The sequence below is a fragment of the Amblyomma americanum genome, chromosome 2 (genome assembly GCF_052857255.1).
Source record: "Amblyomma americanum isolate KBUSLIRL-KWMA chromosome 2, ASM5285725v1, whole genome shotgun sequence".
In the NCBI taxonomy this organism is placed as follows: Eukaryota; Metazoa; Arthropoda; class Arachnida; order Ixodida; family Ixodidae; genus Amblyomma; species Amblyomma americanum.
In genome coordinates this window covers 21,463,936-21,488,059 of record NC_135498.1, presented here as the reverse complement: position 1 = coordinate 21,488,059, position 24,124 = coordinate 21,463,936, and the positions used below count along the sequence as shown (strand labels likewise).

The 24,124-nt window shown below is 42.3% G+C and overlaps 2 protein-coding genes across 4 annotated transcripts; one reads left to right on the top strand and one right to left on the bottom strand.

Moving 5' to 3' along the window:
- Positions 1-66: 66 nt before the first annotated feature.
- Pex5 (peroxisomal biogenesis factor 5) lies at positions 67-20,484 on the top strand. 2 transcript variants are annotated; one of them, XM_077653409.1, is made up of 16 exons: positions 67-224; positions 422-678; positions 767-808; positions 1,253-1,270; positions 2,601-2,724; positions 3,691-3,898; positions 6,128-6,218; positions 6,616-6,747; positions 7,193-7,317; positions 7,753-7,813; positions 7,919-8,062; positions 9,522-9,592; positions 11,247-11,444; positions 13,078-13,243; positions 14,534-14,691; positions 15,974-20,484. In XM_077653409.1, exons 2-16 carry the CDS (start codon positions 583-585, stop codon positions 16,182-16,184), a joined length of 1,845 nt encoding a protein of 614 aa, XP_077509535.1. In that variant the 5' UTR covers positions 67-224; positions 422-582; the 3' UTR covers positions 16,185-20,484. The 2 variants fall into 2 exon arrangements, with proteins under 2 accessions (XP_077509535.1, XP_077509536.1); XM_077653410.1 differs by lacking the exon at positions 6,616-6,747.
- Positions 17,076-24,022, bottom strand: LOC144120749 (type-1 angiotensin II receptor-associated protein-like). 2 transcript variants are annotated; one of them, XM_077653414.1, is made up of 6 exons: positions 23,791-24,022; positions 23,372-23,406; positions 23,184-23,295; positions 22,242-22,327; positions 21,450-21,562; positions 17,076-20,733 (listed from the first exon to the last, which is right to left on the bottom strand). In XM_077653414.1, exons 1-6 carry the CDS (start codon positions 23,818-23,820, stop codon positions 20,588-20,590), a joined length of 522 nt encoding a protein of 173 aa, XP_077509540.1. In that variant the 5' UTR covers positions 23,821-24,022; the 3' UTR covers positions 17,076-20,587. The 2 variants fall into 2 exon arrangements, with proteins under 2 accessions (XP_077509540.1, XP_077509539.1); XM_077653413.1 differs by having other exon boundaries at positions 17,076-20,736; positions 23,791-24,021.
- Between the last annotated feature and the right edge of the window lie 102 nt (positions 24,023-24,124).

The following is a 24,124-nucleotide window of genomic DNA, read 5'->3' as shown; positions in this document are numbered from 1 at the left end:
AAAATTCAAAAGCTACTGTACACTGAATGCGTTAAGCTTAGGTTAATTTTATTATTCCACTTTTTAGCCTGGTCTGAGATTATAGGTAGTCGGCCGTGATACGGTAACCAGCGAACCAGCTGTGAAACTAAAGAGAAAAAAGTTACTTTCGATCGCGTACGAACATGGGAGCGACGCTGTTTACAAATAAACGCCAGATTCTTTAGGACGCCTTGGCCCATACGGTCGGTAGCTGTTTAATTTTGTTTCTGCGTAATGTCGCTGAATAGTCGTAAAACCCGTGGTGCACGGCACTCTCCTGTTAACATTTTTTTTTTTCCTGGTTTATGGGGGGGCTTGGAATGCGCATTAATGTTCATCGAGAGAAACTGCTGTCATACCTGTGACTGAAATGTTTTTCGCTTTTTTTTTTGTACTGCAGCTTGGCTCACAAAATGACGTTGAAGACAACGCTTCCGCCGAAGATCACAGCTCGCGTCTTGGCTTATCGAGCGACAAAATTAAGCTAGCAAATAAGCGCTTGACAGGCGGAGATCAAGATTCCTGCAGCAGTGATTCCGAAGACCGTGTCTTTGTGGCGGCATGTCTATTCGGAACATAGTGGAAGCCGAATGCGGCACGCCAAACCCACTCGTGAAACTCTCAAGTCATGCTATCCAGGACAGTGCGCGGCAGCAGGTAAGTTTTCTTCTATTCGAACAACCGCTTGTTCAACACCATTCATCGCAGAAATTTAATACATCTTTGCCTTGTTTGCATTTTACAGGAAGGACTTCTGCGGCAAAGTCACCATGGACCACTCGGAGCGGTATGATCAGTTGTTCTTCGTTGCGTCGAATCGTTTTCCGTTCTATGTTAGATCCCAAAAATAATAGGAAAAATAGTAAGCTTTTCATTGACCTCACTCCTTCGTATTTGCTGTTTTTGCAGATATGCACATTTATGCTTTAGTTTTTAGTCAAATGATTGCGTACCTATTTTTTTTTTTGCGATTTTATATAATTGGCACTGCATAGTATCATTCTAACGCAGCAGGTCTTGTAACCTTTGATGTAGACTTTACATGTCTTAGTTCCCCTCTCTATGTAATTAACCTTGCTGTAGACCACTGGCAGTCTGATCATTGCTGGTACTTGTTTAGCTAGGCATGCACCGATACTGCACATAATATGCCATGTTACAGAAGCAACAGATGTGCTGTTTATGAACTAAATGTCAAGCAGTAACAGTGCACCTTTCATTTTTCTTTTAGGCTGGAACATCAACAGAGGTGCGTATTCTGAGAACCTTCAAAAATGTTTTCCTTAAAAAAATGTTTTGCTGAATTGTTTCTCCTGAATACCTAAATGCTGACTACACAATCCTGCATATAGTTTTTGCAGTACACACTTCTGCATCACCCGGCACGCTTGTCTAGTGCACACAAATAGTTTGTCCTGATGAGTAGTAGTGCCGTCTACAAGCAACCTAAAGCTTGAGACAGTTCGTTAAAGCTTGCACTGCAATATGGACATTGCGCGTCGTCATGTGCACGTCATGAAATTGCGTTTAGTTGTGGAGGTAAGCGTGGACATTGTTGATGGCCGCTAGAGCTCTCCATTTGCTTGGTTAGACAGGTCTGCTTTGGCCTGTACATCAGCTTGTCCATGAGCTGTTTATATAATGCTTGTATACAGGGGTTGAGACATAGATGCCTATTTTTCGTCATTTAATTATTGCAAAATAGCATTCACAGATCACTAATCCACTAACTCGTGCACCTGTTTTAACAGTGCAGTTATTGATCTCAACAATTTGAGTGGCAGTGGCATTCAGCTACTGGGCCCAAGTTTGGAAGTTTGAATTCTGGCCACAGCGCTGATATTTCGTTGCCGATGAAATGAAAAAACGCCGTTTTGCTGTGGAGTCAATAAACTTTACAGAACCTCATGTCACTTGGCTTAAATTAATCGGGTGCCCTGCACTATGGTGCCTCTCATGACCACTGCCTTGTTTTCTGGCTCTGCTGCGCGATCCACGAAGCGGTGACCCATCAAGCACAGCTACACCACCACCAATTAAAAACAACAGCAAATAGAAACAAAGACCAAGAAGTAACACACACATGACACGGATGATGCTGCAGCATTGTCCTCGTTGTGTGTGTGTTACTTCTTTGTCTTTGTTTCTATCTGCTGCTGTTTTTAATTGATTATGTAGCAACTAGCTAAACATTTCACCTTATTAACACATCGCTATCGCCATTAGTGTGCAGCTTAGGGACATTAAACCCGTCTTAACATACCATAACAATCTGAGGCTTGTGATTTTTGTGTACACAGGCAGCAGTGCATCATTTTACATTGTGCTGAGTGTAGCTAGGTTATTGTTTTACTCACAACATCCGTGTGCTGAAACTGAAGAAGCCAGCCACCATTGAAACTGAAAGGTGTAAGGCACACAGGAGTTGTGCTCTTCTCCCGTGAACTCTCGTTTCCAGAGGTTGCTCATCTCTTTCATTTACTCATTCATTTACTCACTCAGGCCCTCATTTCGCCATATTCTTGTACTTAGCACAGCCTCGAGACAGTGCTGTCATTCGTGCTACATTCCAAACACAGCTCGTCGACGAATTTATGGCCGAGAGGCATGGACAGGAGAGGATGGCCCCTCAGACCTTCCACATGGCTGGCCTCCTTCAGGAGATGTGCGATATTGAAAAGATGTACCAGCCTCCACTGCCAGGTATGCTACATCGCTGTTGGCATCTTTGACACAGCATCAAGTATTTTGTGAATTTGCCTTTGATTGTGGAAAACTCTACCTTGATCTCAGTTTCCTTGCAGCATTTCCCACATGTTGTTTGGCTGCCACAGACATTAATTTAATGGGTGTGATGAAAATCAAGTGTTAACACTGGGTAAATGATGGACTGTGCCTGTATGGTTTTTTGTTTTGGTAAGGTTAGTACGCCAAGTGTGACCGATCTGATACTTTTTTACTGAATGGACAAGGGAATGAAAAAGAGGAGCTCATTGTGACATACATGACGGAAGCCAACAGTCACCGAAACCAAGGAGCATAGGGGATGTTTCTTTTTTCTTCTTAATTTGTGGCTATCATCAATGGGAGAATAATCATGTTAATTATTTAGAGAGCAGAACAAAAACAAACACATGCTGCCGGTGGGATCCGAACCCACTATTGCTGTGGTACACTGTGCGATGCAAAAAGCCTTGTGCTATCTGTTCTTGGGTGCCAAGCTCTGCTGCTGATGATGTCCAGAGTTTGTTGTACCATGATTCTTTGAGCATGCTTCCTTTGGCATTTAGAGACTACTCAGTGGCAAGCTGGTAGTGGTAGTAGACACGTGGTGCATATGAAAGTACCGAACCTGGGAGCAGTGATCCGCTGTGCCGCAAGAACAAAAAAATGAACATCATTGTTATTTGCACCAGTCTAAAAGGCCTGCAAAAGCTAGTTGAATGGTGAGATCAAACGGTGAATAAAGGGAAAAGTGATGAGAAAAGAGCAGAGATTCTCTACTTCACACTCATAAGTCATTAGTTTGCCTTCTTGGGAAATTTTTGCTAAAGAACATTCCAGGAACAGTGAGTGCCTTGGAACCATCAGCCAGTATCAAAATTTTCTAACTAAATATGTTTGGGGTACCCGCTTTTCATGGCGCTCTTTCCTTTTTTTTTTTTTCAGTTCCTGGAGTCGCTGACATGGGGTTGTCTAAAGCATGGGCGAATGAGTTTGTCCCCACCATGCTCGATGTGAAAGAAGAACCGGCTCTGGTTGCAGCATCCTGGTCTCGGGAGTATGCAGCAGCCGCTGTTGGGGTCCCTTCAACATCTCAGGCAACACCCATCAAGTGGGCTGCAGAGTATCTGTTAGAAGGTGAACAGCACACAGGGTGAGTTTTGGACACCATTGTTTGTGGGGCCGCTTTAGCCAGTAATAAGCAGCATCTCGATGATACTATCGCACCTGATATAATTTCAGTGTGATAGAGATTCCGAAAATACCCAGCCAGTGCATTGTGTACAATGCGCAGAATTTTGGGCGTTCGGAACACGCTCTCGCACCACTGTGGATGATAAGATGATAACACACGGTAGTTTCGACAACTTTCACGAGCACTAAGCGTTACTCTCACATTGCTAGCATCGTGATTGCCAGTTGCACAGCATACATTGCGAGCACTAAGTGGTGGCGAGCAGCTGTAAACAAACCCTGTCAGCCATAAATAGATTTGCATTAATGCACTTCCCTTACTTCAACATGTGGATTTTGTTTTTTCTTGATGGTACCATTTTTCACCATCCTGTGAGATTTGTACCACTCAGGTTCTACTGTATTTGAATAAGTTGCTTGAGTGTAGTTAGCTCCTGTGTCAGGGCACATTACCTGTGTAACTGTACAATTCTGACTTAGATGCTGTGGCCGATGATCTGTGATCTGAGTAGGCTGCTGTGGTAGACAAATAGGTTGATGAGAAATAATAAGGTTGATGGTATCATGGTTCATATGAAACTGAATGAAATGGAAAGTGCATCACACAGCTTGTGGCGGCACATTGTGACTGCCATAGTGTCTTTTACAAGCAGTTTGCACTGGCATTTGTCTTTCTGCTCATGTTCTATGCCTATGGATTGACTTAGTGGTGACATTGGATCGAAAGTTTATCACTGTTTCCAGTTTTAGAGAAGAAACTTTGTAAAAAAAACTCAAATATGTGAGAAGCAACAACACAGGAAGCTATTTTGTTTCATATCTTTATGTTGATGCTCATTGATGCTTTTTTTCACAGTGAGGGTTATTGCTGGCATGTCTTACTTCAGTGAACAAGTAATGCGCCTACACTGGCTCACTCTATTCTAAAGGGACAGAACACGGAATTTTAAGCACCCAATTATTTTCGGCACAACACAGAGCTTGTTGTCTGAAGTGCTTGACTCCGTAACATTTTTGTTAGAAATGCCATAGACGATTTTTACTGATAATTTTTTTAACAGCGCATGCACCCGTTTTTATGTAGGCCAATACTGGAAACCACTATCAGTAATAGTAGTAAGTGGTTTTTATTGAAATCATAATAAAAAGGAAGGAAATGATTTTGCTAGCCCCGGCATCTGCCATGGATACTGAAGCACCTGAGCTGAGGCAGCGGAAATAAAGGATAGCAGGCAGAATTGAGAAATGAAATGAAAGAGGTGAGGGGACAGGAAGAGAGGATAGGTGGCAATTGCACGTTGGCAGAAGTGACGTACCGAAGCCTAATATAAATCTCACCCCCAAGACAGTAATTAGACATTTTTAATATAGAGTTGCATTCATTTCAGTTTCCACACCCAAATTGGTTAAGACACAGCGGCGTATGTCTTGACGACGAGTGGACCGTAGCTGCTGCTTTATCCAAGAAATTCAACACACAGTGGTGCCATTTAGTGACAGAAGCTAAGAGCACATTTTGGGCAATGAGTAGAGCGCGTTGCTTTTTTGTGAAGGACGCACTGAAGAGAGCGAAAACTTCAATAAAACGTGAGGACAACTCCTGAAAGAAAAATCACTGCTCATATAGAACAAATTTGGTGATATTTTACCGAAATGTGGCCATGTGGGGCGCTACACCAGTAATGGCACGGTTTCACCGCAGTAAGGCACTTAAGTTGATTTCCATGCGATTTTCAGTGCCAAAATGATAAATCCTCGTTTCTTTGATATTACAGTGCTCAGTTCTTACAATATTAGGCAAGATCTTTTCATTTTCATCATAAACTCAAGACACGTCCCTTTAACCTCAGTGACATCAGCGTGAGGTGTACTGCGACGTTGGTCACATCCTAATTCACTGTAAGAAAGCGCTGTATTATTGTAGCATCTACAAATGCATTCAGTAGTGTAACATTTGTAACCAGAGTTTTAATTCCCAAGAGGACCTGTCACTGGTAGGCAATATGTCGTCATAGTAAATGGCTGTTTAATGAATTTGTACCTGTTGTTACTTGAGGAGTAATGTGATTTCACAGGGCTATATTGAAATGCCAAAAGAAATCGAAAACGGTTATTAAGGCTCAAAGCTGTATTGTGAACTTTCCACACATGTTGATGTGCATGCCTGATTGCTGTTGAACATATGCAGTGCACAGGCTTCAGAAGGCTGTCAAAACATGGCTCAGGTGGCTGATGAGCTTCTGAAAGGAGTCAACGATGATGCATTGATGGAGACAGAGGTACTACTGCATTTTCTACTTTCGGGAGAAATAGAAATGATGCGTGTGTAGCATGCTTGTTGAGCACCACGGTGTTGGGAATAAGGTTGCAGCGTTATGTGCCGAGTGTGTGAATGTGTAAAAATAAAAACTATTGCATGAAATGTGCATGATTGTGGGAGGCTGTGTGCCGTGGAAGGACCTACTTGCTGTTACAGAATATTTTTTTCCCCTGAACACAGGAGTGACCCACTTTCCTTGCAAATTAGCAGCTATATAACTGAAACGCTGAATTAGGTTGCACAGAGTTACTTTGAACAGTGTGATGCATCTGTGGAAAGTGGCAGCTGAAGCACCCCAAGTTTGGACACACTGAAGTACATTGAGCTGTGTGCTTGGCGCCCACTCCGTGCGCTAGTTTATGCAGTTTGTGAAGAGGCTAAGAGACGGCGACACACACTTAGACGAGCAAGCTGCAGGCTGGGCCGAAGACTTTACGCGGGAATATGGCCGGCCGCAGCAGCAGCAGCAACATGTACTGCAGACGCAGGTAAAGACCTGAAGCCATGTTGATATAATAGTTACTGCGGCTTTGGAGGTTAGGCTAGGGGTGGCCAAATGTAATTAGTTTGGATGCCAGTTTGAAATTTCAATGTCAGCTAATGCCCACAGGCAGTCTGCTGCCAAAGCTACAAAGATCTGAGTGTTGAAAAGTGTGTTTTTTTCGCAATGAAACTTTAGTTTTTGAAAGAACCAGAAGCTAACCGGTCATGTTGATGTGGGCTACTCTTATTGAGTTAGTGAGATGAGGGAAAATAATACACATTTTCTACCAGTGTGCAGTGATTTGGTGCTAATCTTTGTGTTGGAGCCATCGTACCTTAGATATTGGTGGTTGTTTTGAAAAGATGCAAGTATTTCGTGCTAGATGTCACATGTGGAATGCTTTATGGATCTTACTTTATTGCTGTTATGGATTCTTATTTTTTGTCCAGGAATCGACAGCTACACAAGCCCTGGCAAACCAGTGGGCCGAAGGTTTTGTGGCGGAAAGCAGGGAAAAAAAAAGTGACACCGACTTCTGGGAGAGCTTACAGAAGGAGTGGGACCACGTGACAAGGTTGGGAATGGATGACTTTTGTGTTTCTCCATTCTTTACGGGAACATTCTCACGTGTATGTGTGTCCGTTCTGGGAACCATAGCTCACAAAACAAATATTCAGGGCTTCTGTGTGAATGTGCTTTTGTGATTAAAACGATTAAAACGATCAAATATGTGCTGATCCATGATCACAGCCATCAGAGGTCATCAGAATAACATTGGCCAATTTTGCCGTGAAAAGTTTAGGACGGATTTTTGATCACTCGTACTGTTGTTCGCTTCTTGTAACGTACACTTACAATTTTCTTTCGTTTCGTTAATATGTGGTGTAATATTTGTGTACATGATTTTGATTTAGAGAGACAGACACTACTGCAAATATAAAGCCACCTTGCTGTCCGTGTGCACCTCTTCAAAGCCTTTTCTTTTTCATTGTTCTTGGATACCTTGTAGGGAGACACCCCAGTCACATCCTTGGCTTTCGGATTATGAGAACATCTCTGAACCTTACCGCGTAAGTGTGCACGTTATACTCAAGTGCTGCTGTTTGGTGTCTTGCCTTTTTATCTTTCTTGAACGTCTCATTTTTTACATTATTTCCTCTCTATATTGAAACTAGGAGTACAAGTTTGCCGATGTCAATCCTTTGGAAAATGTGGAGCACCCTTTTGAAGAAGGTCTCAAGAAGCTTCAGGAGAATGACATTCCCAGTGCAGTGTTGCTTTTTGAAGCAGCTGTGCAGAAAAATCCGCAGCATGTTGAGGTGATTAAGCTGATTTCATTTGTGTGACAGCAGTATTTCGATGGAGTTGAAATGATAGAGGCTTGTGTACTGTGCAATGTGTTTGCTGGTTGAAGAACTCCAAGTGGTCGAAATTATTTGGAGCCCTCCACTACGACGTCCCTCATAGTCTTGAGTCGGTTTGGGACGTTAAACCCCATAAACCAACAAACCAAACCAGCGGTATTCCTTACTTTTGTTGGCGTTAATATTTAGAGCGTATAACTTCACTTGTTACTGCACAACCTGCCTTGTAAGAGGGTAGTCTGGCTTTTGAAGCTTAGCTGATCTTTTTTAAAGGAAGGTGCATTCTAATGGGGCATTGCTGCATTTAATTATGTTTGAGAAGTGCATGCGCTTAATTGCAGGAAAATTTATGGGGTCAGAAAAAGTTTAGAAAAAGTTTAATTGCAGGATTTTGCAGAGCCACCAAAGAAGCCCATCATGGCAGCAAGAAGTTAACTTAAAGAACACCATGTCCATGTAATTTCAGCTTTCCAGTGAGGAGTTTTTTTTCTCTCTTCCACCCTCAGCCCAAAAATTTGTTTAATATTCAAATAGAAGATAAGTTTTGTCTTCATGTGTAATATATACTCAGTAGCGCTCATCTAGCTTACTTGGCAGTATATCTTAGCTAAGCGGCACATCAAATCACTGTGTGATGCTAACTTTCACCCATATATGCCGAAAGTTCAAAAGTTTAAAAAAATTTAGTTTTTATATAAAATGTTAATTTAACTTAAGAATTCAGAATCATTATTTTATTGGTGGAAATGTTTTTCTCAACGATGACTTTTGCGTCATTCTACAATGTAGGATATTAGGCAAATTAGGTACCTGTTACATTTAGTAAGGCTTTAAACATCTCACATCAACTGTAGGGTCACATTTCTCACCCCGTGTGGTGGTTTTCTTTTGACAGTGCGCAAAAGTTGTGTTTTTCTTGCAGAATCACAATGTAGTCAGTGGGGTCAAATCTGAAAAATGGCGTCCAGAGAAGACCGGCAGATCCTTCTCAACGCACACAACATACAAGAATAAAAGCAGACAACATAACGCTTGCAGAGTTAAAGTTCAGAGCCTCTTGAACTTTTATGCTAGCAGACACAAGCTTTTACACAATAAAAAGATGGCATACAGTATGTAGGGCACTAGACATATATGGGTTAATAGAGAATTCAAATATAGTGTACACTGAAGTGCAGGTGTTAAAGATGTGTATTGGTAACAGTACTAGCCCTCGTGGCTGTTGGTCCAGATGTTTTTTATGATATATAAAAAAAGAAACAAAATACAAAGAAAAAACTATGTTGCTAAGCTGATTGATAAAGAAATATAATAGCATATGATAATTATGTGCATGTGCTCATATGGGTGGGTCACTGAAGAAATGCATACTGCACTGCTGTTGTCTTAACTGCTTGTTTCTTCAATTTTACAGGCATGGCAATACTTGGGCACAACACAAGCCGAAAATGAGCAAGACCCAGCTGCCATTGCGGCTCTGAAGAAGTAAGGGTGTTCTGCCGTGTTTGTATCGTGAGCCCATGTGACAGAATGCAGGACTTGCCTTGAAGCGTAGAGCAAAGGGCAAATTAATTGGCGTACGCAGATTGTATATACATGTAATGGTTTCAGACCAGTCTGTTATGAGCTGTTCTTGTTTGGCTAGAAGCAACAGTTTTGCTTGATTGTGACCACCATTGTCCTCTTCTGTGCTTATTGCAGTGTTCGGCGCGAAAGCTTAACTGCATCTGAAAAATCTTGAACCTGATGTTGGTCTTTATTTTTTGTATGCCTGGAAAAATATGGTGCTTGTTATTAACCCCTTCGCTTTCAAAAATGGCACTTTGCCATCCTCACTTTAAGTAAGCATCAATAGATGTCGCCAGATGACACCAGTTTCTCACTAGGCTGAAGTTTAAGGGGCGCAGGAATTCATGTGCTGCTTTCTTGCATTGAGGGGGATGTGGACTGCATATACCCTAAACTTTCAGGTGATATTGAAAGCAGTGTGCGTGACTTCATCCGCAAGGTGAGGATTATTAATAGACTCTGAGCCTGCCACTTCAGGTGTAGCTCGAGCCCCGCCTTGGAAATGAATTATGAATGCTAGAAAGGAAATGTTAACCAGTGTGATGTATTTGGTTGTTTACATCATCCACACATAGTACCAAAAAGTGACTGGTAAAGAATATGCTACACTGAGAGCAAAGTTTGTCTAGTCGAAATGATCGTTCCTGTGGCTTGCCCCGATGCAAGAGCATCAGAAACCAGCTGTAGCTCCATCTCAGCTGCACCTGAGAGCTTGTCAATGGCACCATTTTGGTAACGGAATACCTCTGAATGAAGGCATAGCAGAAAGCATTATGCAAACATTTAGTGTGCAAAGGCCATAAAAAAAAACAAGAGCTGTCAGGAGTGTGACAAGTGCCACTTCGTACTTCACACACCTGAATGCTTCAACATTTTTCACAAACAAGAAAAAATCTACTTGGTCTAGATTTCAGATTGTCTTAAGAACCGAATAAAATAAAAACTCGCATGCTGCCTTTTCAGTGCTAGTTATTGCCAATTCTTTCCAGCAATCCAGGTCATGCTATGCCCTTACGGACAAATGGCACTAGCAACTGGGTTAAAATTGAAGTTTGCCTGTATTGATAGATTACCCCGTTATTAGATTATTAGATAGATTACTACAGTGTATTTTTAGAAGCTACTTGCACTGGGAAATGAGCCTTTATAAGGTGGAAAAAAAAAAAAGTATCGCCGCCACGGGCATTTCACTATCAAACTGTGATGATGTGAAGGTTCGTCTTTTTACATCAATCTCTGAGGCTAGGTTGCACTGCCATTCACTTCCAAATGTTGAACACAAAGTCCTTTTCATTTCTGATGCCATTGGTTTGAATCTAATGGAGGCCAAAAAAAAGCAAAGGCAGAAGGTAATTTTTGAATTCAATTTTCTCAATGTCTGATGCATCTTTTTCTGACAAATAAACATCCACATGGCCAAAAAAAGCCAGACGAAGGATTCTTACTGAGAACAAAAAATGTGTGGAGTTGTACTTGGTGTCCCTTCAACAGCAGGGCTTTGCATGAAATGGGTGAATTTGGGTAAACGACTGTTGTCGCACCAGTGTTTGATTCCAGTTATCCTCTACAGGTGTCTGCAGCTCAGCCCGCAGAACCTGACTGCTCTCATGGCCATAGGTGTGAGTTACACCAACGAATCCTTACAGCTGCAGGCGTGCGAATCCCTGCTGCAGTGGCTCAAGTGCAATCCTCGTTATCAGTCCCTCCTCTCGTCGGCTGACATACCCACCACAGAGATGGCCTTCCCTGTGTCTTCAATCATGTCCAGGTTTGTAGAAAAATGCTGGTGGTGGTCGGTGGACTCTCGGCTTAGTTCTGCTAGGTCTCGCTTCATTGTTTCCATCTGTGCAGTGCCAGCCGTTTTGCACTCAGAGTGGGGTAAAGACAACAAAAAGACACAAAAATACAAACATGAAGAAATACTGTGGACGCTCGTTAATTCGAACTCGTACTTATTTCTGTGAATATCCATTGTATTAAATGGGCTTTCTCTAATTTGAACTTTGTATAATTTGCACTAATTTTGGGTTCCCATTGAGTTTTAAAAGACTATACACACCTAATTTTATTGCGCGTTTTCTTCTGTCAAATGATGCGTTAGACATTAGAATGCATGGATTACTGGGTGGTATTTATCTACAACCGTTAAATAATTTATAATTTAACTTCTTCTCTCATGTTTAGGTTTCATCGACTGAACGACGACTGTGATGTCAAGTTGATGTTTTGGTCACGTGATCTACTAGAAAAAATGTAATGTAATGGCTAATATGTAGTTTTAATTCACTACGACATTTAATCCAGCCTCTTCCAAGACCTGGAATGACAAAAAATGACCTGTCAGCGATTATATTGCAGTTTTTCTAGTGTATCACGTGATCAGAACATCAACTTGACGTCACAGTCGTCATTCGGTCGATGAAACCGAAACCGTGTGAAGAAGAAATTCAATTATAAATTATTTAGTGGTCATACACGAATACCACAGGGTGCTCCATGTATACGAATGTCTAACGCATCATTTGAAAGAAGAAAACACTCAAGAAAAAATTTGGCGTCTATAGTCCTTTTATATCGGGAGTTGGCTGTTCAAGTTCAAGGCACAAAATGGCAAATATCTAATACAAACATAATGAAAACTAATACAAGTAAAAGAAAACAAGGATACGAAACTGTATGTTTACCAGATGGTTAGTTAAATGGGGCAAAATTTATGACAGCATTAGTTGGTGATTGTGAGGGCTAGAGCTGGAACTGTGGAAAGTTTTAGTTCAGGTGGGTTGCTCTTGCTTCAGTGGGCACTGCCATACTTCCTGGCTGATAGCCCGCCTGACAACAGCTGTGCGTCACAGTGAGAATACTATGTAATGTATGCTCTGAATTTGTATCTGAAATATGTTTCATATGCCTGCCACTTCAGATGTGGCCTAAAAGTGACTGGTGTAAAGCATGAGTGGTGAGCCATAAGACATATTTACCAGCAGTGTAACCTCTATGTTCAGTGACTTGAAGTATATTTTCTCTATGTGCACAAGTTTTGCTACAGGCATTTGTGGAAGGGTCCCAGGTGAAGATTGCATTTCACAGCAGACAGAGGCAGCCATTTGACACCGAAAACTGTTGTATGGAGCCCTCCCTGGTGGATTCAGAGAGTAGACCACTAACATCAGGTCAAGTGACTGGTCACATGACACTCATGGATTTACTGTCATGTGACTAGTTCCAGGCACCTGACCTTCCACCCATTGCAATTGTTGTGTCAGCTCAGCTTGCCGCGAAGTCTGTAGGTCTTGGGCACTAGCAAAAGACGGGCAGCACATTGATTGACAACTTGCTTTGAGTTTAGAGTGTTAGGCAGCAGAGAGCAAACACTTCACAATTTTTCATGTTTAACCATGCAGCGAACAGCATGGCAGGACTCGAGATCTGTTCATTGCGGCAGCCCGAATGTCACCCAATGACCCTGACCCGGATGTCCAATGCGGCTTGGGTGTGCTGTTCAATTTGTCTGGCGAGTACGACAAGGCAGCCGACTGCTTCCGCGCAGCACTCACTGTGCGACCAAATGTGAGTGGTTGCGAGAAACATCTCTGATCTCGATACCTGTGCTCTCTGGAGCAAGTTATGCCTTGTGGAGGCGCAATATTGCAAACTTGGTAAGAATGGTAGGAAGTGGCGTGTGCTGTGGTTTGCTGCACTTGTTCATTTCACTTGCATAATGTATGTTGCCAGGAGACAGTTCCAAGCTGCCCTTGCGCCATTAAACCCCCAACTTCCTGCTGTTACATCTGCAAAACACCATTGCGCAGTTGCTGTTTGCTATGTCAGACTGCATATCGCAGTTCACTGGCTCTGAAGTTGAAGCTATAGCTGCCATCAGGTCGTATGTGCCATGTCTTTTATGGTGTAGTATTGCATGGCATGAAAACAAAGCTCAGTGATCAGTATAAGACAATAAGGCTATGTACTGAAAAGTAGGGATGCGTGAATAGTACTCTTCGAAAACTGAACCAGATATGAAAAATGAGCTAAAATCTGGATGAAATATGATTCTAATATTCTTACAATTATTGGCTACTTTGAAGAGTATTGTACCTTTGCAAATGACGTATATTTCACGAACTCAGTAATCATGGAGTTATAGCTACAGCGTTCGAAAGACGCCACACTGATCTCCATTAGGGGGTACGCAACAGTCTGTTTATTAATCCTGTGACCGAAATGCAAATTAGGTATCTTTTGCTACTGATGACGGGAGTGAATGAACTAGTAGTGCCATATCTCAGTAGTTCAGAGCCATGTATGAGCCATGGGCTCCGAGATCGGGCATCAAGATGAGGTTTGCTATACCTGCCACACTGCACATTCGTCGAAGCCATGTATGAACATTATGAACACTTCCACATGAACTGGTTTCGTCGTGGTGCTGGACCCTCCACCCCACACAGAACAATCGTAGCAGCATGGAGTGCGGTTGTGCAGTGATTTGTTCAATGAATCAAATAGGACAAAATTCGATTCGCTATTAGAAACTTTAGAATATTTACACACTCCTACTGAAAGGTGAAAAGTGTGGAGTGCAAGAAAGTTCCTAATTTTCTCGTGCACAGTTTTGAATGTCTGTGTATGCATCATAGCTTCACACCAGTGTTGGCAAATTGAGAAACAGTCGTGCAGTGTACTAGTGACAGAGTATAAATTTTTTAGTAAACTGTGCCGGTGCAGAGAGTTCACTTGCGAAATCGGGTGGTGATGGTATGGCGCATCTTTGGAATAAATGTGCAAACTTCTTAACTGGTGCACCATTGGTAAGAGACCGTTGGCTTATAATGAATCCGTCGGTTTTTGGGTGCGCAGGATAGCCAGCTGTGGAACAAGCTCGGCGCCACACTCGCTAATGGCAGCCGGTCTGAGGAGGCCGTTGATGCATACCGTCAAGCTCTGCACCTTTCTCCTGGATTTATTCGTTCTAGGTTCAACCTTGGCATCAGCTGTATAAACTTGGGATCTTACAGGTATGTGTGTGTTCGGTGTGCAATACGTGGCTCATTGATTTGGCTGCAGTGTCCTTTGACATTGTCCAGGAACTTCTGTTTGTGGAGAAAATTCCATCTTGTCTTAGTAGGCTAAGGGGAAAGAAAGAATTAATGCATTTCCTTGAAGTACAACACACAAAAAAGTACTTCCTGCATGCTTTTTAGAGGTCATTCAGAAAATTGTTATGAAGGCAAAACTAGCTCTGTGGTGTCCTGTAAAAGTGACACACTGGCTTTTGTGCATTGCTTTGAAGGGAATAAGATAGAAATGCTTTATCTGCCTCAACATTTAAGCAACAAAATTTTGTATGGTTCCTTGACAGTGTTCCCAAGTGCGGCTTTAATTAGGATTGAGAGCATGTGCTAACAGCTTTCTTTCTAAAACTCCACGATGGATGCGAATTGTTCTTGTAGTCATTCAGCAACTTGCCACTTTCATGCGACTTCAGAAATCTTTTCCGTCACATTTATGAGCTTGCGAGAGCACGGGGTTGAAGAGCATTTTTGTGGAGAGCTCCGCGAGGGCTCTGTGCCTAAACGTTTGGCGGAGGGCATGCTGCCGAATACTTTACTAAACAAGCCCAGTTTTGCTGCTCCACCAGAAGTGCAGTGGCAGTGGTGGTCGAAAAGTAACGGCGCAGTAGTGGAGTCTTGCTTCTGGTTGAGTGGGTCATCTGTCACATGTGGCATAGAGAGGCAGTTCATTTGCGATATCCATTCTCATTTCTAACTTTTTCACTATACCAGAGGTTCTCAAACTAGGTTTCTCTGAGTGCTTTTTTAGATTTCCCGAGTACCTTAATCCCTGTTAGCCCAAACTACCACCTTTCCTTTTTTTCACAGACTTTAGTTTAAGGCTAATTGGTCATACTGCAATCGATTGAAGCAAACTGTTTCACAATACAGCCAAGCATTTACATTGTACAATTTTATGAGGGGCTGTGCTTCCGCGCTTTCCTTTTTTTGAGTGCATATTATAGGCAGGAATAAACAGAAGACAACACACACAGGGCTCCTTTTAAAAAACAATTAGGGTTCTCCAAAGGGTAAAATAATCTACCCCCTGTACGAGACAATACATGCCAATACACGTTTTCACTACTTGCCAAAGCTTGTTCTTGTAACAGATTTCACGCAAGCAAAACTGGAGCCATGTCCAGGTGAGGGCTCGAGGAGGCTTGTTTGTTTCCTTGTAACATTTGCTGTAACATGCAGTTTCCTCATTGCATCAAGGCGTTGAGTTGCACTCTGATCTGTGTAGGGAAGCTGCGGAACACTTCCTGACGGCACTGAACATGCAGTCGGCTGGAAGGGGTCCAGCAGGAATGCAGTCCATCAATAGTGCGGTATCTGAGAACATTTGGTCGACGCTACGCATGGTGCTTACGCTTCTCAACCGGCCTGACCTGTACAAGGTGGCTGACCAGAGGGACTTGGCCCACCTGAACAGGGAGTTTGGCGTCGACTCGTGACTACACTCCGACGAAGTGCTCTGCGAGTGCTGCTACTATATTGGACTTCCGGAGTCTTGCTTAAACTCCAAATCACCATCATGTCCATCTGCGAGCACACGCTTCAAACTTTCGGAATAACAACACCGTTTCCGGTGTGTGCCCCGGTGGCATTACTGGGAGAAAGCAACCTGTGCACAGGACTATATATACATTCACGATAAAAAGAACAGCGTGGCACCTACATGCTTGCTCATTTTTTTTTTCCATTCACATATGTACAAGCGTGATGAAAAGTACGCTATAGTCATCCAGGATTGTATCATAGACCACTGTATTATCTTTTTGTTACCATTCATGTGCAAGCACAATGAAAAGAAATTAAAAGAGCAAAGCATTTAGGCGCCACGCTGTTCGCATTTCTTTTTACCGTTCCTGTACATTGAAGAGGATGTAGTAAAGGCCTCCCACTGTGAAAGAATAGATATTGAGGGCAGTGTAACTGAAAAAGTGATTAAATTTCCTTTGTGCAATGGATGTAGCTATACTTGTAAAAGTATTAAGTATCCAGAAGTGAGAGCCCAAGTTCCATCATGTATTTTCAGAAGTCTGTAATTGCTAGCAGCTAGTGTCACCATCAACACTGAGCTGCAGCAACTTTTGATGCAGTGTCAAACAAGGGTGCATCAAACTGATTCAACCTTATCTCGGTGATGTTTAATATGCTTGGACAGGAAAGTCAAAAGGTAACTCCATGATTGGGAAACAACTTCAAGCCTTCGGGCTAACACATGCTTGGAGATTCAGAACTGTTTTTTTTTTTTTATATTAGCCACCCCAAAATTTGCAAAAGGATGATTGCAAAGTAGTGTGTGTGTGTGTGTGTGTATCATTGCAAGTCAGCATGTCGTGTAAATTGTAGGAGAATAAAAGGTTTATTGGGCAATGTTTAGCTTCTTGAAACTCAAGCAAGTACATGCACCGAACTTCCGGTTAAACATACGCAGCACAAACACACATTATAGAGGCAGGTGGGGCGACACGGTGCTCTTTCCCACTATGCGGGCAAGTGCAAGACAAAATGGTCGACAGGGTAGCCCAGTAATGCCCTCTGTGCAATACACTCACAGTAAAAATAAAGACACCAGGCCAAAAAGAAAAGCAGTGGTGTATAGTACATACGTACAGTCCCTGTCAAAAGCAGACAGGGACCCTGACAAGACTGTACTGAGTGGCTGCACGTGCATAACATTTGGCTTGCAGCTTACCAAAAGCAAAACTGCTGTGAAAGGGTCATCAAAGTTTAACACAGCAACATTTGTGCGCACAGTCGCAGAAAATAAAACTTGAGTCAATTTTATAACTATCTGCTTTGGCCGTACATTTTAAAAGCAGCTGCAATTTACTGCAGGACTAAATGGGTCAATGCAGGTTCAGATTGGCTCCCGTAAGCCTAGTAGCCCCTGAAAAAGCTCAAGTGAACAAACTTTTTAACAAACAGCACAAGTGCACAGCAGCTGCACACATTGCCCAGCAGTACGTGTGCCTCGACTGCTGTGCAACACCATTAACATGATATTCAAAACACATTACTATTGTCTTCAGTGGATAATGAGTGATAGAGCAAGGTAAACACCTTAACAGTAGAAGTGCTCGTAACCTTTAGTTCTTTTAACCACTCACAGCTACGTCGTTAGATGACCTCCAGCAGCTGCTTTAATATCGCTTCTCATAGAGAAGTGAAGCATCTTTGCAGACTTTCAAGATGTTCCTGCAAATTCAAATTCAGAGCACACACACACACACACTGCGCACTGTCAGCCGCCACACAAAAAGCTGCACAACACATTTAATTCGTAAAATCGTCTGCCTTCACGGGGGGCTGGTATACTTGCCAAAAAGTGACAACCTCTCAAAAGACTAAAGGCAAACGAAAAAAAAAAAAAGGAATGTTCCATTACCTCACGGTGAAAACATTTAAAAGTGCAAAAAACACGGGAAAAACAGAAGATTAACAAAAACGTGAGCTTAAACAATTATCTACAGCATCTCGCTGTGCTACTCTTTTCAAATTCAGATCATGAGTCAAATATGAAACAATCTTGAGCACAGCTTTCTATATGTGAATGTGTCAGTAACAATAATAATTCGAGTAATCACTACTGCAATGCTTTGGACTGTGCATAAAGCACTCACAGCTTTAGAACGTAGCCGAAATTAAATGAAAATGTTCTGATTTAGACACACAAATATCAGTGCACAGAAACTGCACAGTACAAACGGGCAGGAACCTGGCATGTACATAACTTAAGACAAAGTAAGTACCTTGCTTTACTGGAGTCTGTTACTATCAAGAAGAGGAATGCAATGGGAAAGAATGTCCCAACAATCACATCGCTGAGCTGCAATGTGCAGGTGCGGACAAAAGTAAATGGAGCACGCTACTGGCTTCTAATACTTTTCATGCGTTGCCTAATTTAAATTGCAAACTATGGTATATGCATGCTGTTAGTGGACGCTAGTGTGTTTCACCATGGATAAACAATGTTTCTTTACCTCCGACAGGGAAAGCGCGATTACACTCAAAACAGAATAGCATGCTCCGTTTACTTACGGCTGCACCTGTACAACTTAAAATTCAATAACAAGTTTCGGTACTCAACAGAAAAAAATACTCTGAAAAACCAGAATCTTTGGACAAGTACACGCAGCAAAGAAACAAGGCAGCATGCAGCAAAAAGATGAGCTCGTGTAGAAACATAGCCAGAGATGCAAATGCTGCAAGATACAGAAGTTTTCAGTTTTAAGCTGGCAAAAAATGCAACAACATGGGAATGATGAGCTCCTGAGGTGTTCCAGTCTGCATTAAAGGGGCTGCAAGAAGGAAGGAACTGGCTTGTCCAACGAGTGAACAAGGGCCACAACAATAATGACTAGAAAAAAAAATGTATGTAATAATGCTTTCACGACAGTCAGTTGCAGAACTGGTAAAGGGGAGGAAGGCAAAGCTTTCCAATCTCTTGCAACAGAATTAGCTGCAGAAAATGCAAGAATGGGGGCCGCTGTCTTTTAGTAACCAGAACTGCTGCTTCTGATGACTTACAGACATGTTGGTTTCACACACAACAAAACTCAAATTTTCCAAGAGTAAATCGCAAAGCAGGTGCTGAACAAAGTGTCTTTCTCAACTACTAAATCTTGCATGACAGCATGCGTGGCATTTATTGTGCGAGCAACGCTGCCTACTTGGTGCCTGCAGCCTGCACTGAATTAACCTTTGAAGCCTTTGTCCTCGTACTGAGCCGATTCTCCACAACAGAACTGGCAGGTCGTCTTCAATGGCCAAGCATGAGTGATCACTGAACATCCCTCTATACTTCAGAAAGAAACCTTGCAACATAAATTTTTGTTTGTAGCAAATGCTATTCTCGAATGCTAAGGTCTTCATATGAATGCCGAGAAAATGTGCTATCCAACAAGGCAAGGTTAGTTGGTGTGTTTCAGACACAACTTCACCAGCGATAGTACGATAACACCACGAGAAGAACATAGGACAACGCTGGACTGCGTTCATCTTCTCCAGGTGTTCTTGTACTTTCGCAGGTGAAGTTATGTGCTATCCAGTTGTTGCTTGGCCAAGAGAAGAGGCTCAAGCATGGCCAGCATGCATCAAATAACAGAGCTAATAACCGGGCTGATATCCAAGAACAATTTTCTCAGTTTACAAAAAAAAAAGTACTATTAGCAAACAGTTCAGCCACTGAAGCCATTCCATGTAGCCATAAAAAAAAACCTTTGCAGATTCTGCATCACATGGAAAAACAAAATACCACAGTACTTCAAGCCCATGAGAGATGTGCTATGTCATACATGACAGGCAACCATATCCAGTCGGAGAATAAACGACTGAACTTTGGTATAATGACCAGATTTGGTGTAATTATTAGCAGAATACAAATTGCCTTAATTCCTTTTGTGCTGAACTGCACTGCACAGCTAGCTGCAAAGTTGCAGATCATGGGTGCAACGAGAAAATTAATTTCTTTACAGCCTAGGCATACAGCCTGGAACTAAGAGCTGCTTAGAGCACATTACCATGTAAATAAGTAAACTGCAGACATTATAACCCACCTAGGTGCTCAAAAGATTGAGACAAATTAGTGTAACAGAGTATGGAGTCTTCACATCCACTAAACTGACTTTGCAAGCCCAATTCTGAGCCCCGCAGCTCCTACAAAATGTCAGGTACTATCCTAAAAAGCACATCTTCACTTCAGAGTCAAAAGGCCAACTGCAATATTGATTGCGTGCAAGCCTTCAAGGAAAAGCCACAATAAAACTCTGGTCTAGGCACAGCCATGATCACATCAATTTTGGCCATTGAAGACGGCACTGATCAAAATCAACTTGGTGGGGAAGGGTGACTATGGCTGCTGGGAGTACGGTGGCAGCCCGTCGCCTCCCGAGGAGTAGCCATGGCTCGGGCTACCAGTGTCTAATCCGGTCTTTGGCACACTCTGTGTGGTGGTCTGGTCGATGTCATCATACTGGCCTCGGCCGGCGCCAGCACCTGCTAGAGTGATTCAATGGTCAGAGCGTGATGCTGGGCTAGTTGGTTTCCCATGTCTTACAGACTGTAGTGCAAAAAATGTGACTTACAGAAGAGACAACACAAGCATTACTAACAACTTGCTCGTGTTGTCCTGCTCGTAACGCTTGTGTTGCCTTTTCTGTACATCCCATTTTTTTTGCTAACTTCTGCAAGGTATAATCCAGTCATGTTTTGCTACAGCGTAACCAATGAAATGTGTCTTTGTGGCACTCTGAAAAACTACTGCAGGCTAATGTCACAAAACAGTTCTGTTCAGCCAAAACTCATCAATAAAGCATAAATTAACAACAGTGCATATCACAACTACACTTCTAGTTAGCAGAAAGATGTAATTCTGATTAAAACAGCATTCAGCAATCAATATTTCAAGGGAGACAGGAAAACTACCATGTTAGCACAGCGTGTACAATGCTTAAAAAGTATACTAATCGGATTTGGCAGCACGAGGAAACTGTAGAAGTAGTATGCAAGACTAGCATTATCCTGAAGTTCTGGATGCATGCATTGAACAGAACACACTTATTCTTTACACAGCACTACAGTTGAGTTTGGAATGAACATGTCATTGTTGCAGCACTCAAGCATAGTGCTGACATAGCCGTGTTGTGCAGCACCACAAAATATCCATCACTAGATGAAACATCACTGGTAAGCAAATAAAGGATGCAACATACCTCCAGTGAAATTGGGAATGCCCAGATCTGCATATCTGCCTCCTCGCTCGTTGAAAATGCGCAGCAGAAACACGCATGACACTGGCCTAAACAGAAGATTAACGATGGCGATGCTGGGTGGTTCATGGCATTAAGGAAAACAAGGCTTACGGCACGCAACGTGACGGAAACAGAAAAATTTCCAGGCTCCCCAAATAGGCAAAAAAAGTGATAGCAAGACCTGTAGAGTAAGGGTTAACAGATAACAAGCTGTACAGCTAATAAAGTATAAGGCTAGGATTTTGTAGCCCCCTTCTGCTAAATTCACCCCTAAAGTTGGTGAGTAGTCTGTACATGTTATGTACAGAGCAGTCCACTGTCCTCTGCTGCATGATGCAAGCTTTGGGAGACCTGGTTAAATTTTGGGCAAACATCTAACAACGTGAATATAAAAACTGCCTTCTTGAAGGTTGGAAAACTTCCAGGCAAAATCTGAGGTGCTGCAACTAAACAATGTGAGCAGCACACATGGTAACGATAAGCCCTCCCCTTAACTTTTTTTTTTTTATTGAAAGGCTTCAATGCTTTTGTCTACTGATTCTTTTCATTCAACCTCATTCCATATACTGCGAATGCTTTCTACAACACCCCTGCTGCACAGAAGTTCAGCGATAAATCGCGTAATGGAAACACAAATATACAACCAAATGCACTGCTATGGGCACATAACAAAGGCCGCAGAAAGGAAAGTTGGGCAACTTTCAGGTCCTTAGATGAGAAGATAATCAAGAAACAACAACCCAAAGAGGATACCCAGCACAAAATGTGAACTGATGTGGGAAGTGCATTCCCAGAGTTACAATGTCCATTAGTATTGTTCCAAGGTTTATGGCTAGTGCCTGTAAGGAAAGAGTGCAAGATTAATACTCGAATGCACATTTCCAGTTAGAGGGCTGTGTGCAACTTTCATATTATAAAAAGATACAAAATTTACATAAAATTCCATACAATAAATTTGGCAAATGTGAAAAATGCTTTCCTAACATTGAATAAGCCTGCGAATATGCTGGCTCAAACAACATTTTCTGTAGGGAAAGCAACATCATAACTAGGTAATAACAAACAAACAAACACCAAAGGTCCATGCAAAAGCGAAAGTTACATTTTTGAAGAATTGTGAGACTTTACGTACCCTCTCCGAAATCGCATGGCTGAATTAAGTTCCTGAAATCAGTCCAGGTTACGCATGCTCCTTCACGGCTTGTGGTAATTTCAAGTTGAAATTGCTGCATTTTACTTCTAGCGCCTAATCCACAGCTCAAACTGATCACTTTTTTGTTTCAAGCTGAAATGCTCCTGTTGAGAATTCAAAAAACATGGCAAACAAAGCTCCGAGCCTTTTAAGTTTTGGCAAGAGAAACAAACTGCCTCGTCTACTCAACAAATATAAAGATAAAGCTATTGAAAAAATGCGGTGCTTTAAATGACCCTAAGCAAAATGCCATGGCCAGCATGCCAGAGACTGGCCGAAACCCACGGTTTGTCATGCTGAAAGTGCCGAGCGACCAATTTTATAACACTCGCTCTTTACTGTACCTCTTTACTGAGCTGTGCCTTTTGTACTGGAGCCCTGCAATGCTTTAAGCATCCAATGACCTGGACAGATGATAATTTCCTACCTGTTGGCCCAAAAGTAGACTTAAAAGTCTCAAGTAAAAGCTGTCTGCACTCTAAAGGAAGGGCTTTGACACTCGCCATAAACACGGGCTCTTCAGAATCCTTGTGATGTATGGCCCAAGCCAACGTCAAGAGATAAATAAGGTTGTAGTAGAGATACGACGGCGGAGCCCATGATTCCTGTAACGGCCTAAAAAGTAAAATTATCAGGACAGCATTCAGGAAGCACAAAACGCAGGCAATGTATGTATTTAAAGGATGCTCACCACACTGTCAGAAGCATATGAACGAGGAATATGGCCTGAAACGACAAAAACACATATGATCGAAATGCGAGTCAAGTTAACGGTACAAGTTCCAACACAGTTTACGGACGTCAGTGAGCAGGAAACGCGCGTTAACAAAGAGCGCGCTTTAAGACCTCTCAATGATAAGCTGAAAAGGTATACAACCTATTAATTTCAAAAACATATCTTCAAGACCTGCGAGGTGCGCTCATACTGCTTATTAATACAATACACCGAGGCTGGAACTGAAGGGTAGGTAGGATAGCTTGCCTCCATGCATCAGTACTGCTGCCTTGTGCTATATTTGTTTGCGTAATTATTTGTAACACGGAGATCTGCAGATTTTTTCCACTGCGTAGTTTCACGCGCGCTGCAGAAAAAAGTAGGCGGGTGCTTACCTTGAGCTGCGGGTTCTGGATAGAAATCATCTTTCTACACAGGCTAGCTGAACGCGGGAAACCAGAAAGATTCACGCAGCTCACTGAACTCTGTCTCAGAGAAAAGACCGATAAGTTACGACAGTGCTATCGCATGACGAATTATTATTTTTCCGTCACGAAAAACACTCTCCGGAGGGCACTGCCTGTTGCACAGCGTCGTTTCTGGTAACGTAGATAAAGGAACAGACGGCGCCAGTTTCACTTTTCAGGGTACCTTGCAAGAAAACAGTAACGGCCAAAATTTTGGCGCTAGTTAGTTTGCTTTACGCCGTATAATTACAATGTGCTTGAA

What these genes read in the sequence shown, in the direction of transcription:
- Pex5 (XM_077653409.1), top strand. Translation starts at nt 583, where the DNA reads ATGTCTATTCGGAACATAGTGGAAGCCGAATGCGGCACGCCAAACCCA. An exon ending in GTACCAGCCTCCACTGCCAG is followed by an intron (nt 2,725 to 3,690) that starts GTATGCTACATC and finishes TTTTTTTTTCAG; the next exon opens with TTCCTGGAGTCGCTGACATG. An exon ending in GAGTGGGACCACGTGACAAG is followed by an intron (nt 7,318 to 7,752) that starts GTTGGGAATGGA and finishes GATACCTTGTAG; the next exon opens with GGAGACACCCCAGTCACATC.
- LOC144120749 (XM_077653413.1), bottom strand. Translation starts at nt 23,820, where the DNA reads ATGATTTCTATCCAGAACCCGCAGCTCAAG. An exon ending in CAGTTCACATTTTGTGCTGG is followed by an intron (nt 21,563 to 22,241) that starts GTATCCTCTTTG and finishes TGAACCACCCAG; the next exon opens with CATCGCCATCGTTAATCTTC. An exon ending in CATTCCCAATTTCACTGGAG is followed by an intron (nt 20,737 to 21,449) that starts GTATGTTGCATC and finishes GAATCACTCTAG; the next exon opens with CAGGTGCTGGCGCCGGCCGA.